Source organism: Balaenoptera borealis (genome assembly GCF_965194805.1).
Source record: "Balaenoptera borealis genome assembly, chromosome: 14".
Taxonomy (NCBI): Eukaryota; Metazoa; Chordata; class Mammalia; order Artiodactyla; family Balaenopteridae; genus Balaenoptera; species Balaenoptera borealis.
Genome location: NC_138875.1, coordinates 39,505,370 through 39,519,578, shown reverse-complemented (window position 1 = coordinate 39,519,578; position 14,209 = coordinate 39,505,370). Strand labels below are relative to the sequence as shown.

The 14,209-nt window shown below is 57.6% G+C and overlaps 1 protein-coding gene across 50 annotated transcripts in view; it reads right to left on the bottom strand.

The window, feature by feature from the left end:
* The window catches only part of CELF4 (CUGBP Elav-like family member 4), a 299,242-nt gene that overhangs the window by 65,812 nt on the left and 219,221 nt on the right, over positions 1–14,209 (bottom strand). For 26 of the 50 annotated variants that reach the window (XM_082354324.1, XM_082354335.1, XM_082354344.1 and 23 more), the window contains exon 3: positions 8,648–8,726. In XM_082354324.1, the coding sequence (XP_082210450.1) occupies positions 8,648–8,726 (79 nt within the window). The remainder of the gene's footprint in view (positions 1–8,647; positions 8,727–14,209) is intronic. The other 24 variants (XM_082354330.1, XM_082354358.1, XM_082354332.1 and 21 more) reach the window with 1 other exon arrangement.

The window sequence follows — 14,209 nt, the reverse complement described above, 5'->3', positions numbered from 1 at the left end:
CTGGGTGAGGGCTTCCTCCAGTTGCGGTGTGCGGGATTCTTACTGTGGTGGCTTATCTTGCTGCGGAGCACGGGCTCTAAGTGTGCGGGCTTCAGTAGTTGTGGCTTGCGGGCTTTAGAGCACAGGCTCAGTAGTTGTGGCACACGGGCTTAGTTGCTCTGTGGCATGTGGGATCTTCCCGGACCAGGGCTCGAACTCCTGTCCCCTGCATTGGCAGGCGGACTGTTAACCACTGCGCCACCAGGGGAGTCCCAGGTGTTACCCTTTCTGATCTCTCTGGTCCGTGCTGTCTCTCCCTGCCTCCCATCCCAGCCTCCCACTGCACAGCCTCACTGCTCCCATACTGCTCTCAGGCTGTTCCAAGTGGGGTGTGTCGGGGGCCAGGTGGGCACTGGATACATCTTGCCCATGTCAGGGCTGCCTCGCTGAGGACTGCCTGGTCCAGGAAGGACTGCCTGTGACATCCTCTTGCTCATCCTGCCCGTCTCCTGAGGAAGCGGGCATCTTCCTCCTGCATTGCCCACACAATGCCCACAACAGGATTCCATGGGAGCGGCACGGAGTGGGAGACAGGGGCCTGTGGTTCCCTCTCTCTGTCATTCCTTTTCCTGTCATCAGCCCCTTCACCCTGGGCACACATGAGGCAGCTTTTAAATATCATCCACGAGCCCATTTGCAATAATTAATATCCCATTTCCCCTGAAACAGTCCTTTGCTAAATTAGCTGGGGCCAGAGGGATTTTGGTGAGGAGCCATGAGTCTCAACTTAACTTGCCGAATGGATTAAAAGAACCTTAAAAACAAAATGCAGATCAATCAACACCCTTTCCCCCAGCTGAAAACCTAAAGTCCATTTAAGCTTGGCAGGTTTGCAGTTAATTATAATTTCACACTTATGGCAGGAGTTACCGAGGTATTTATAATGTGTGTCTGCCCCACGGGGCCCTCTCTAGGGACCCTTCCCACCAGCCACCTCCTTCCCCAACCACAAAGACCTGTCTTCATGCAGCTGCTATTTGGGTTCAGTTGTATCAACCAGAGGACCTTTCCGGAGTTTTAAAATTTCTTTTTAAAAGGAGCTTGGGAAAGAAAGGAGACCAACATCCTTTTAAGACAGAAGGAACAGGGGTTATGGAGAATAAAACCCCAGGGCAGGGGAACCTTGTGCCATGATCTAGGGAGCCTACCTTGGAAGTGCTTAAATAACAGTAGGAGAGATTATGGTCAGATATGTGGTAGAACTTCCTGCCCATCAAAGAAGCCAAGCCCTGGGTGGGCCACTTGGCCTCGTGATGAAGTGTCTAATCCTCAGTCCTTCCAAAAAGCAGATGGCCCCTGCCCGAGGCTGGGCACCACCACTGTCTGGGAAGTGGGGAAGTGCTGTCTTAGGTCTGACATGAATTTTCCGAGCTGAACACTGTACTGCTTTTTCTTAAACATCAGTCCAAAATAAATCAGGGATGCAAGTACAGGGAAGATCTGCCGGGACATTGGCTTTGGGGCTGGTGTTCAAGGGAAAACATTACAGTCTACAGCTTGAGAAATTCCAGTGGGAATAGGGCAGGGCAGACTGACAAAACAGGGTTTCTGAGCTCTGACGGAGGCTGAGAGAGGCCCTGGAGTTGCTCTTCTTCTTGATGGTTTTTAAAAGCGGGAGGAGCTGGGTGAGAGGCAGACTCACAGGGGAAGGCAGACACAGTGGCTCCTCGGGCCCCTCCAGGCCACGGGGTGCTGTGTCCTGGCCAACAGGGCAGTTAGCTATCCCCCAGCCAAAGGTTCACCTTGACGTCTCGCTCCAGGCCCCTGGGCGCAGACACAGCTGCGGGAAGGGAGCACGATGTTGAACCGGAGGACGGAGGATATGAGGATACAGGGGTCTGCAGGGTCTGGGAGGGGGGCGTGTAGAAAGGAAACACATCCCCATCACACACACTTCCAGGGGTCCACACACTGCCTGCTTCCAGGCGCTTCTGTGGGGACACAGAAAGATCTTGGGGTGGGGAGGGTGGGGCATTTTCTGCTCTGAGCTGCAGACCCCTCTCCTTTAGGTGGCTGCTTGCGGCCTCAGTCAGTGGACCCCTTCTCAGCCCAGGGTCGCACCCTCTAGTTGGGGTGGGGTTGGCTCCACTCATTCTGAGGTCTCTCCAGCAGGGTACAAACCAGGAGCCCCAAAGTAGAGGTCAGGATGTGCTGGACCCGGGGGGGACGCTCCTGAGGCCCCAAAGGGGAGAGACTGGAGCAGAGGTTGGGGGGGGCTCTTGCTGTGGGACTTGACTTCCAGACGGTGGCTTGGCTGTGGCAGAAATGGGGCTGTTCTTGGGGCCACAGCCTCTGTCCACCCCGCCCCCAGGGGAACCTCACCCAGGACCTTCTGCAGGGGTTCACACCTGTCCTCCAAGCCTTTCCTTACACCTTCCCCCTCCCCTCCCCCTGAACTGCACCTCGGGTCAGGGGTCATCTAGAGTAACACCGTTTTTTAAAACCTTGTTTCTTACTGTCATGGTATCATTTTAGATGAATCTTCAATGTGCTGTGGCCCCCGGCCCTTTAGCCTTATGTTTCTTGTACCCGCTCTTGCCTGGGACAGGGGCTTCCTAGCAGAACCCTGAGGGGTTTCTGTTCACCCAGAAGCTTTTGTCAAGTGAGACATTTATTGCCTCTCAAGATTGGAAAATGGAAACTTCTGTATATTGAATTTTCCTAAAGCGGGGCCATTTCATCTGCTGCTCACGAAATTGCCTACCTAGAGCATGGGACTAAATAGCTAGAAAAGTCTGGACGTGAGAAGCCCAGCATCGGGGGGTCACCAGTGTGGCCATGGGTCTCGGGGGCCCTAGGACCGCAAGGTGAGGCCCACACCCCTCAGCTGGTCCCCAACAGACCCTTGAAGGCCTCGCGACAGCACATGGTCTGGGTCTGTTTAGAAATAAAATAATGCTTAGAGGAGAAATGAGGTACTTAATAGGATTTTAAAAGCCGCAGGAACTGATGGGGCTACAGATGGTGGAGGGGCTGGGAAGACGGAGTCAGCCCCGGGTTTATGGTGGGGAATGTGGCCTCGGGGAGGGCCTCAGAGCCACGTCCACATGCGTCGTGTCCAACCTCATTTGCTGGCCCAGCGGGACTCCGCTGCCACGTGAGCACTGGCTGTGATGAGGGCGACGGACGCCCTGAAGATGCTGTTAAACGGACAGGGAGCAGCGAGAGGCTGCAGGAGCCGCTTGGCTAAGTGACTGGCCCGCACCTGCCTCGGTGGAAACGAATGACTGGCCCGCACCTGCCTTGGTGGAAACGAATGACTCACGGGCTGTCGCACCTGCCCCCAACCCTCCATGCCTTCCTCACCCTGCCCTTCCGGCCAGAGAGAGACCGAGACAGGAGTGGGGAGACTGAACTGGTGGAGAGACGCAGACATGGGCTCCCAGGTCGGCAAAGGGAGGAGAGGGAGGCAGTGGAAGCTCGGGGGTGGGGGGCTTCAGCCCCAGATGGTTCTGCAGGACTTGGAGGGGTACATAAAAGAAGTTCCGTCACCCTCTAGAAGCTTCCGTGTGTGTGTGTCGGGGCGGGCGGAGGTGGGGGGGGGCCGTCTATGGCTGCAGCTCAGGGCCGCTCCCCTTGACATCGCCTGAGCCTCCTCCAGGCCCTGCCGCCCAGGGCGGGGTGGGGTGGGGGAACCACAGGACTTTATAACGCGGAGCTCAGCCCTCCTGCTGTGTCCACCCTACACTTTTCCTTCCACGATCGTCGGGCCTCCGTCCGGGCTCCCCTATCAGGTTCAGTCTCAGCTGCCCCTTTGCCTCCCTAGCCTGGGCCTGACCAAGGCCCCCTCAGGAAAACACGCCTGATGGGCCAGAGAGGGGCCGTGGGAGCCCCTCGTCGGTCCCCACGGTGGGCATGACCGCTTCCCTAGCTCGGGCTCACGTGTCTCACACGTTGCTGGAGGCTGGAGCGTGTCTGTGCTCATGTGGTTTCCAGTCTGGGTCCCTGGAGGGGTGGGAGTGTGGCGGCCACCCGGGAGGGCTGCTTTCACCCTTGCTCCTGTTCCCTCGGAAGGGCTCCCCGGTGCCTCCCTGCTCCCTCTGCGGGGGCGGCCCCTTGAACCCTGAGTCCCCTCTTTCCCAGGACTCCCTCCCAAGCCGTCTTGGTTTCTAACTTCTCCAACGCCTCAGCCTGACATCTTGCTGCTTTTTTCTGTCATTTCATGTAGATGAGACACAAACGGGCGGCCCCAGTCTGTGCCCCACCCCCAGTCACTGGATCCCTGGTGGGGACGTTCGGTTTCACTTCACCAGGCGCGAGTGTGGAATTGGGTGTGTGTCTGTGGGTGCCTTTGTCAGCGCTGAGCGGACAGCGTGTTGGTGGGAAAGGTGTGTGAGTGCCTCCCTCAGCCGGGGCCTGGATGAGGCCTGCATTAGCTGAAACTTCTGACCTGTAGCTGACTACTGGGAAGAGGTGGGGGTGGTTTCTGGTGATGGGGCCAGAGGAGGGTGGCTTCCTAGGGCACAGCTCACATCTGCTGCTATGTGGCTGGGGCTGGTGGGGGTGAGATGGGACCAGGCCGACGTCTGCTGTACTGGCCCAGGTCTCAGTCACTCCTTCCCTCCTCAAGGGCTCCCACTTGTTTGCTGACCCTCTTGAGCCCCTTGAGGGTGGGGTGGACCACAGCCCCCGCCTCCTCCGGTTCAGCCCAGGGAGCCCCCAAGCAGGTTTGCTGCCTGAGGCCAGGCTGCTCAGAGCCTGACTTCCTGAAAGGACCCCCTGCATTCTGGCTGCAGGAGCCTTGCCTGTGGGGGGAGCTTATCCTGTCTTCAGCCGTAGCACTCATTTGGACTGAGACCAGGGAGGATGGGGAGGGGGTCAGAGCTACAGGGCAGCACACCGCGGGCACCCACCCAGAGGCTGAGAGTGAAACGGAGAGGCTGAAGGGCCCCTGCAGCTATGGAGACCCAGTTCAGACGGGGACCGTGAACCAGCTCTTGGGTCAGGTACGTCTGCCTGCTAGGAGGCAAAGGACACAACAGTGCACGCCCAAGAAAGCGTCCTTGCCTCTGATATGTCCAGGGCAGGTGGGAGGGTGCCCTCCACCTGGTTCTTCTCTATCCCCAGCCTGCTTCACTCCCCTGGTGAATGAACCGGCTTGCTTATCTGGGGGTGAATCTGGGTTGATATACGACTTGCACCAGCAAGTTCTGTGGGGTTAACAGGATCCTCCTTGCAGCGGTTTGGGTCCTGAGGAGGCTCTTTCTCCTTTGGTTTTCTTTCCCCGCCTAGCTGCAGCCCTGGCTGTTGGTGGTGGTATCAGGGGCTGTCTCCTCTCTTCCTGCCCAGGGATGTTACAGCTGTGATGCCCTCTCTTTGCCTGGTCCTCCACAGGGTCAGTGGCTCCTGCTTCTGATGAAGACAAGTGCAACCCCTTGGCCTTGTGTTCAGGGTCCCATTTTCACTTTGGGCTCTCACTGTCTCCTGCCAAGTCTACACCTCTTGGTCCAGTTTTCACCTCCTCCAGGAAGCCCTCCCTGCTTGCTCCAGGCCACAGTGGGTTCTCTCTTCTCTGACCCCTGCAGCCCTGGTGTCTCATGTCTTATGGGTAGGTCCGGGAGCTCCTCGTCCAGCCTGGCCCTGCCTTCCTCACCTGGGACTCTGTTCCCCTCCCCTCATTTACCTTGAGAATAGCCCTGGAGGTATGACAAACGCCTGCAGCACCTTCCCACTGTCCCCTGTGTCCGAAAGACTATCCTAGGAGTCAGAGGAATGCAGAGCACCTGGGTGCTGGTTACTGACAGGCAGGGCTTTGAATTCTGGCTCTGCCACCACCTAGCTGTGTGACCTGAAACAAGTTACTTAGCCTCTCTGTGCCTTGGTTTGTACCTTTAAGTGGGGCCAATAACTTCCACCTCCCAAAGTTTTTGTATGGATTAAACGTATTTGTTTAAAGTCCTAGCCCTCAGGAATTCCCTGGCAGTCCGGTGGTTAAGACTCTGTGCTCTCACTGCTGAGGGCCTGGGTTCAATCCCTGGTTGGGGAACTAAGGTCCCACAGGCTGCGTGGTGTGACCAAATCAAATCAAATCAAATTAAATCAAATCAAATCCCAGCCCTCAGTGGGTGCTCTGTAAACAGCAGCTTTCCTGGATAGTGAGATCTCCCATCCCTGGGTGAGGGGGTGGAGGCCCAGAGAAGCAGTGTCTGGGCCAGAGCTCATTCTGGACAAAGATGGGACTAGAACCGAGGACCAGAACAAGAGCTACCGTCCTGTACTCTTCCTGGGGAGCTCCAGCCAAGCACCTAGCCTGTGTAATCCGGGATGAGGAGAGCCAGGGTGGGGCAGACCCACCTCTCCCTCTGGGGCCACTTCCTCTTCCTGCCCCTCCTTTCTCCTCCCAGCTGTGCCCCCAAGTCTTCGCAGCTCCCTGCCACCTTCCCCTCAACCCACTTTCTCCCAGGCCTCCCTCCTCCTTCTGCCCCTTTCCCTTCACCTTTCTGGGCTCTTCCTTTCCCATCGTGTTCCTTCCCCGCCCCTTCCACTCCCACCCCTGCCTTCCATACCCTTCTCCTGTTCCCATTTCTTTCATCTTTTTTAATGTTCACCTCTCCCCCATCCCTTCCCCCCACTGAAGAAGTATTTAATGGATATTAAATTATTTTAAACTTTCTTTTTTTTTCCAAATAGCTTGGTTATGATGCTGACTCAGGATCATCTCCCTGTTTAATGTTGAATATGCAATTAATAGAGAGATGTTTAGGTTTGGCTCTCTTTTCCCCCCTTTCTACTGCAGGAAGACTAAAAAAGCTGATTAATCTGGTTTGGGGCAAGTGTCAGCGCAGGAGATATATGGGAGAAAGGAGATGAGGTTAGCAACTTGAAGTCGGAGAGCTACTGCCTCCAAGGCCAGTGAGGGGAGAAACAGTTTGCATTAGAGTGCAGCGCGGCCTCGCTGGCAGCAGGCTTCCCGACACCCTGCTCCCGTCCTGGATTAAACTAGGCCTTCTTCATGACACCCCGACTTCTCCAGGTGTGGAATATCCCCTCCTTCAAGGCAGCTCAGGTGCCACGTCCTCCGAGGTCTCTGGCTGCCCCCACCTTGGGGACCCCTCCTCTGGGACTGCAGGTGCCACTTACCGTCCGAGCTCCCTCCCCACCAAAGCCAGGGGTCTTTGCTGCCTCCTGGCCCTGCCACACGGAAGGGCGTTGCAGGTGAGTCACTGCCTGACAGGTGACCTGGGGGCCAGGTCCTGCCGGTCCTTTCTCCCGGAGACAGTCTCTGGGAGAGGCCCTGCCTCTGCCCCGTGTCACCGAGGGCACCTGCGTGAGGCCAGAGAGCACGCCTCTCTCCACCAGGGCAGGGGGCCTGGCCCTGGGTGTTTGAGGAGCCTCTGTGTGCAGAGAAAACCAAGTAACTGGACAGCCGGGAGAGGGGCGGGAGCAAGCAGCACGACCCAGGTGTGGTCTGCAGCACGAGCCCTTCACACCTGAACCATTTTTACTCTTCAACCAACCCGCCCCCATGATCGGGGTCCTCGGGATGGGGAGCTCTCAGAGGGCCACAGGGAGGCGCGCCTGTGCCCTGGGGCACAGGGCCCCTTCGGGCAGCTGGGCTTGTTGGGTGGGATTCGAGGCCTGGGTCAGGAGGGCCCCAGAGCCACAGAGGCCTTGTGCCAGGGTGGAGGCCCTGTCAAGGCCCAGAAGGCAGAGGCCTGTGCTGGAGGGACCACAGGTCCCAGGGGTGGGCAGGCCACCTGTGGCCACACTACAGTTTCCTCAGGACAAGAACCTTGACTCTGAATTTGCAAATAGCTTTTGCCTATTTTTCCCTCTTAATTTCCTGGAAAATTGGGGGGGTGGGAGAGGGGGAGGGAGAGAAAAGTTCCTCAGCGCCCGCCTGGTTGAGCTGAGATGAGAGTGAGTGTTCCGGCCTAACCAGGGAGAGCCCAGGGGCAGAGGGCACTGGCTTGGGCATGGTGTGGGCACAGACACCCGGGCCAGAAGCCTGGAGGGTGGGTGCTCAGCAGAGGAGCCAGAGCCTGGCCTGGTCGAGCCTCTGTGTGCAGTGGGGTGGGGGGAGGCCCCCGCTGGTGGACGGAACAGAGCCTCCCCTGGGGGCACAGAGGCCTGAGTCTGGGGGTGACGCTCTGTCCCCTTCCAGACATCTGCCTGTCCATCTGTATGTAGGTCCAGGATCTTGACTTCGGCAGCCCCACGCCGCAGTGGGCAGCCCCCCTCAGATTCACCGGCTCTGGCCTGAGCCTTCCCAGGGCAGGACTGAAACACATTTCCTCCCTCCCAGCCTGGCACCCTTTCAACTAGTCCAGTCCCATCCCAGTGGGGTTTTCCTTGGTGACACAGAGGTGGGCCTACCCTTTTGCGTGTCTTACAGGGGGCAGTGGAGTGCCCAGGACATCCTACTTGTTTACTCATGGGAAGGAAGGAACCCCAGCATACGGCAGACCCCAATTCTCCCCCATCCTCTTTACTCTGTCCCCACATCTGTCACCCAGGGCTCCAAAACCCTGTCCCGACCCTGGGCCATGAGGTCCCCATGGGGCAGGGGGAGGCGGCAGGGAGTTGCTGCAACGCTGCATCAGGGGGAGGGAACGGGGGAGGGAAGGAAAGGAGGGAGGGGGAGGGGCAGAGACAAGTGGGCCCTCACGTGAAGGGGGCTGGCGCAGGCAGCTACTACCTCCTCGGCTCTCGCTGTCCGCTGGCTTCACCTGGATCGGCCGGTTCATCTGCAACAGAGCACAGGGGGGCAGTGTTAGTGCAGACACACCTGCGCCCGAAGGTACGCAGGCGTTCACGGGGACATAGCACACGGACCACACCACCGACACATACACCCGTGCACCCGCGCAGCTGCAAACGAGCGGGTCTTCACTAAAGCCCCACCCACCTCCCCTCCCCAATGTGGTCCCCAGGGTCCCCTGATTTCAGGAGGGTTTCTCAGGATTGGAGACCTCCAATCCTGAGAGGGACCTCCCGTGGTCCCTCTCCCAACTTTGAGCAGCTCTTGCTGTGATACTGGAATCTGAGGGGTCCCCTCTCTGGCCCACCCTGGAGACAGATCACTTTGCTGAAACTAGCTGGTCTCTGGCCGAAGACTAACTCCTGCCCAGGTTGGGGCATGGCAGTGAGTTGCACCCCATCCCTGCAGACGCTGGCTGTAGGTCCCAGGGGTGCCTGAGGCTCTGGACCACCCAGCTCCTTGTTGGAGCAGAACTCAGGGCTGGGCCTCCTGACTGCGGCCAGGCTGTCCCCTCGGGGTGTATGTGGAGTGGGCACTGCTACTTGTCTCACGTGGTGTCTGGGTGCCAGGACGACACCGGGCACAGCCTGACGCCCCCAGCCTTTTAGCTGCCGGCCTCTCTGGAGGATGCGTTTCAATGCCTCATTCAGGCCACTAGGGGGCTCTGAACTCCAAGGATCTGGGGCTCCGCAGCCTGTTTTTCATCGTCCGGATGCCACAGGCATAGGGTGGGCTCTCAGGCCCTGAGGATATTTCAAACAATAAAAATGGTAGGAATCACGCAAATGGAATTGTATTTTATGTCTTTGCCAGTGCTTTTGCTTGTCCTGTACCTCTCTTATCCCTTACTCTATTTGCATTTCTCTCACAAACAAACCCTGAGAGGCAGGCAGCGCAGGTACTAAATGCCCCCATTTTATAGATGGAGAAGCTGAGGCGGGGCCATCTTGTGGCAAGATGTGCCTGGGAACCTGGGTCCGCCAGGGCTATTTTTGGGCTTTTGTCCTGCACCAGGTGACTTTCCATTGCCAATTCCCCTTGTGTATGGAGGCTGGACTAGCCGGTCACAAGCTTCCTTCTGGTCTAGGATTCGAAGTGAGTTTTGGTTGCGTCAAGACGATGGGTGGGGGAGTGTGGGTGCCCGTGACTCAGCAAGGTGAAGATGAGGCCAGGGGAAGGGCAGAGCCACGCAAGGAAGGACAGAGGCGGGAGGCAGGGCACAGAACAGAGGAAAAGGAAGCACAGGTGGCCCGGGGGGTAAGAAAGGATTCTGGGGGGCCAGTCCACTAAGAGGGGGTGCCATTGTTTGCCAGGAGGTCCCCACTCAGCACCCCTTATGGAGTTGAGGGAAATGAAGGTACTTGGTATGTACGCTCTGCCTGCGGAGGAAGGTGTGGGTTTACGGGAACCTCCAATTAACAGGGAGAAGGAAGAGGGACATAAGGAAATTCCCAGCTTCATTTCGGGGGTCCTGGCTCCCCCATAGACCACCTCCTTTCCAGTCCTTGAGCGAAGGGTCCAGAAGGCTGAGCTTGCATCTGGCTGTGGGAGAAGGGCTGTACTCTCGGGTTCCCGTTCTGGATCTTCGGAGACTCCACATCCAGCCCTTCCCTAGGCTGTCCCTCCCTTCTGGAACACCCCTTCCTCCTAGTCTCCCCCAAAGCTGCAATAGTCTCTTACTCCAGAAAGGCCCCACGGCTGACCTGGACCCAGTTCTGGCCATTGTATTCTCCTGGGTATATTTCTATGGCTTTCTTGCTTATGTAATTATTATAATGCTCCAGGGAGGGATTATTATCTCTCTCTTGCCAATAAAAAGCCAAGCTCCTCGGAGGAGTGGCAGATCCAGGATGCAGCCAGGGTGGGTAGGCACGGTGCTAACATGATAAGGTGGGTTGGACTTCCTATATTTCATCCCATTTGACCCCAAAGCTGCTCTGAAAGGAGGGGGCCAAGGGAAGATGTCCATCTGGCAAGGGGCAATTGGGCCACCAAATCGAATACAACCTCCTCAGCCTGGTCTCCCAAATCTGGCCCCCACCGCCTCTTGCATCATTCCATTCCTCACGACCGGGCACTTTCCTCCCCCATCTGTTCCTTCGGCCTGTGAGCTCTTTTCCCATACCCCCACCAGCCTCTGGCCCTTGACCCTGAAGCCTTCCTGGTACTCCAGGGGGAAGGGTCCTGCAGGAATTCTCCCTTTCCATATAGAATGTACAGTCAAGTTGGGAATTGAGTTGCAAGGGGGGCACCGCACTGCTACACCTACAGGAACACGAACAGCTGCTACAAAATTATATTGTTGGATTATCATCACTTCCCCTGGATGTGTGCAAATAGATAATCTTTAACCAAGGAAATAGAGTTTCAGAGAGGTTAAGAAACTAGCTTGAGGTCACACAGGTGGTAAACGGTGATCAAGATGAACCCAGGACTCTTGACACCAGCCTACATGTTCGGGAGATTCTGGGAACCAGACGTGACAGGCTTAGGAAAGGTCCAGGAAAGTTCAAAACAGAGTGTGGGGAAGGGGGGTGGGTGGTGGGCTGATTCAGGCTTCCCCGGTAAGGAGTGGGGCGTGAGGAGGGGCAGGCAGAGGAGTGTGAACCAGGCTCAGCTGGGCTCTGCTGCTGTGGAGACGAGGGAAGGAGGAGGCCGCAGAGGAGGCTCCATCCCTGGGGCCAGAGCAGGCCCAGGCCGACCCCGAATGCTTAGAGGCGATGTTGGGAGGAAGGGCAGGGACCCTGGGAGGACGCCTTCCCTGGCACCTTGTTTCTGAGTCCCTCGGCAAATCTCTGTGGAGAGCAGAGGGGGTGAGTCCTTTGGATGGACAAGGGCTGGGGTAGAACTGTTTCTGTTATAATGGGACCCATTTTCCACGGTAAATTAAACAAGGCAAATGGAATCTGCCTGTGCATGGAGGCTTCCACCCTGGGGCATGTCACCCTCAGGCGGCCAGCCACTGTCCCACTGTCCTTGACACCTGGGCACTCGTGAATGCTCTGCCCCAGGCTCACGGACTTAGGTCTGATTCCCCTCAGTTCCACCCCCCACCCCCCAGCAAGCCCTCCCTGACCAGGCCAGCCCTGGACGGTGCTCCCAGACCTCCTCCATCACTGGGCTCCTGGCAGTGGGGACCTAGGGGCTCATCTAGCCTCCCACCTGCCCTCAGCCATGGTCTGGGCACCCACAGTGGAGCAGAATTGACCTGGTTCCCATGGACCTGTGGCTCCTGGGGTCATATTTCATGTCCTATTATTATCTAGGGACGGTCAGAGTCCATACAGCCTTTGCAGGGCTGTCAGGGTGGTGCCAGGATAGATGGAGAGAGAAAGAAATCCCGTGCTTTCTTAATTCTCAGCAGAAATAAAGTGTCAGGCTCAGCTGGGAAGATTTCTTAGGTAGAGCAGGCTCTGTACAGATGCCTCGGGCCTGAAGGGAGATCTCCCTCCTTCGGCCTGTGTTTCTCTTCCCTCTTCCAGACTCCAGCCCCATCTAGCCTCGCCCAGGCCTGCTTGCATCCTGGGGAGCAGAGGGCAGACCATGCCGCAGAAATGGGCAGTGAGGCAGGAACGGTGAAGAAGGGGAGAGAGGATACCGGTAGGAAGGTGGGAGGGGCAGTTGCCATCTCCTTGCCCGTCTTCTAACTTTCACTGTGGCCTCAGGACCTCTTGGCCACGTGAGCCCCGGGGCATCCCCTGCAGGTGAATGTCGAGGATGCTGGGGCCCATTTCTCTGTGCCTTTCCTTTAACCCATCCCTTGCTCCTCTGTCCAGCATCCCGTCCCTCTCAGCCACTGTATTATCCTTCTGGGAGGGGCTGGGCCTGGGCCCGGGGGCTGGGTCATCAGCATCCCCATGTTCCCCTGTGGCCTTCAGCCCCAGTTGTGCCTCCAGGTGCCTGAGCTGGGCCGCCTTCCCTGGGTCAGGAACAGCTCCCTGAAGCCACCCTCAGGCTTCTGGGGTCAGCCCTCTGGGGACATCACTAACTTCCTTTGTCATTGACTGTGTGCCTGCTTCCAGCCCCGGGGGCCCCTCAGGGGGAGCGAGTGGTCCTGGCCTAGGACTGGAGCCCTCTCTGCTCCCTGCTGCAGCCAGTGGTGGGTGGCTGGGCCTCCTTCCCTCCCAGGCCCCTTCTGCCCTGGCCCTGCCTCCCCTCCTCCTCCCCATCTCTGCCACTTTTTGCATCAACACATACCCATGCATTAAACAAGACATTCCATTAATTTCTTCATCATCATAACTTAAGCTGGGACATACCCTTTAAATATTCATTCAGCTATGAAAACTGGGCATTAAAATTTTAATAATGTCAAGCTCATTTGAACTGGGTTCCTTGGGGACGATTACGATACAATTAGAATAAATACAATGATTGATCTGGTCCAAAGCCTTCACCTGTCTGTCCAGCGTGGCTTCCCGCGTAAGGAGAGGCCTGTGGCCAGTGGGCAGACAGACAGACTGATGGACAGGCCAGCTGGCTCTTTCTTGACTCCCTCTCCCCCTCCCAACACCCCCTCCCATCTCTGCTCCGGGGGCCACGTCTCCCTCCCACAGGGGTCTGCGGGTCTCTGCTGCCCCCTGTGGGCCAGGGTGCAGGGCCGCCCCTCCACATCTGGGAAGCTGGCCCTGATTAACCCTCGTGGTTCCAGTTACTGCTTTCCTTGTCCTCCTGGTACAACCTGGGCTGTGCCCCTGGGCTTGTTCCTGTGTGCGAGCCATTCTCTTGTCTGTGTGTCTCTTCTCCCCGGCCCTGCGAGGGGCTCCCTGAGGCTGGAATGAAACCCCACCAGAGCAGGCCCAGCCTGCGGAGGGGGCCCCTGGTCCCTGAGCGCCCACATGTGTTCTGCCACCAGACCAGAGAGGGACTGTCTTCACTTGACTTCCCTTCTGCTGCAATCACCTTCCTGAGGGCTGGCATGGAGGTTTTGGGGGGTGGCTGAGCCCACTCTGTCCCTCACTGCCTGGCACCTGCCTAAGCCAGTGCCAGGGTGAGCCCTGGGGACGTCCGGAACTTGCCCCTGCTTCACTGGGGACAGCCCTTGATGCCCGCAGGATCACTTGGAGCCCTTCCCCCTGGAGCTGGGTCCCCCTCCACCTGTCTTCTCAGGACCCTAAGCCCCCTGCTTCACACCGGGCCCCAGTGAGCTGACCCAGAGCTGCCTCTCAGAAAGAGCCTGGGAAGTTCCCTGTCACTCCTCAAAGGCCATCCAAACCCTCCTCTTCCTCAGTAAGACTTCCTGCCCTTCCAAAAAGACTTCCTTGGTTATCTCTCAGCCCCCCAGACACACATGGCCCTATACCACTCTCTCTCAGTGTGTGTGTGCGTGTGTGCACGTGTGACTGCGACAGAGAGACACTTGTTTCTCAAGCAAGAGCAGGGACCTGATTTCCCACTCACAGACCCCCAGACCCTAACTCAGGACTGAGCTCCCCTGGAGTATGTGTGTGTGTGTGTTTGTGTGTGTAT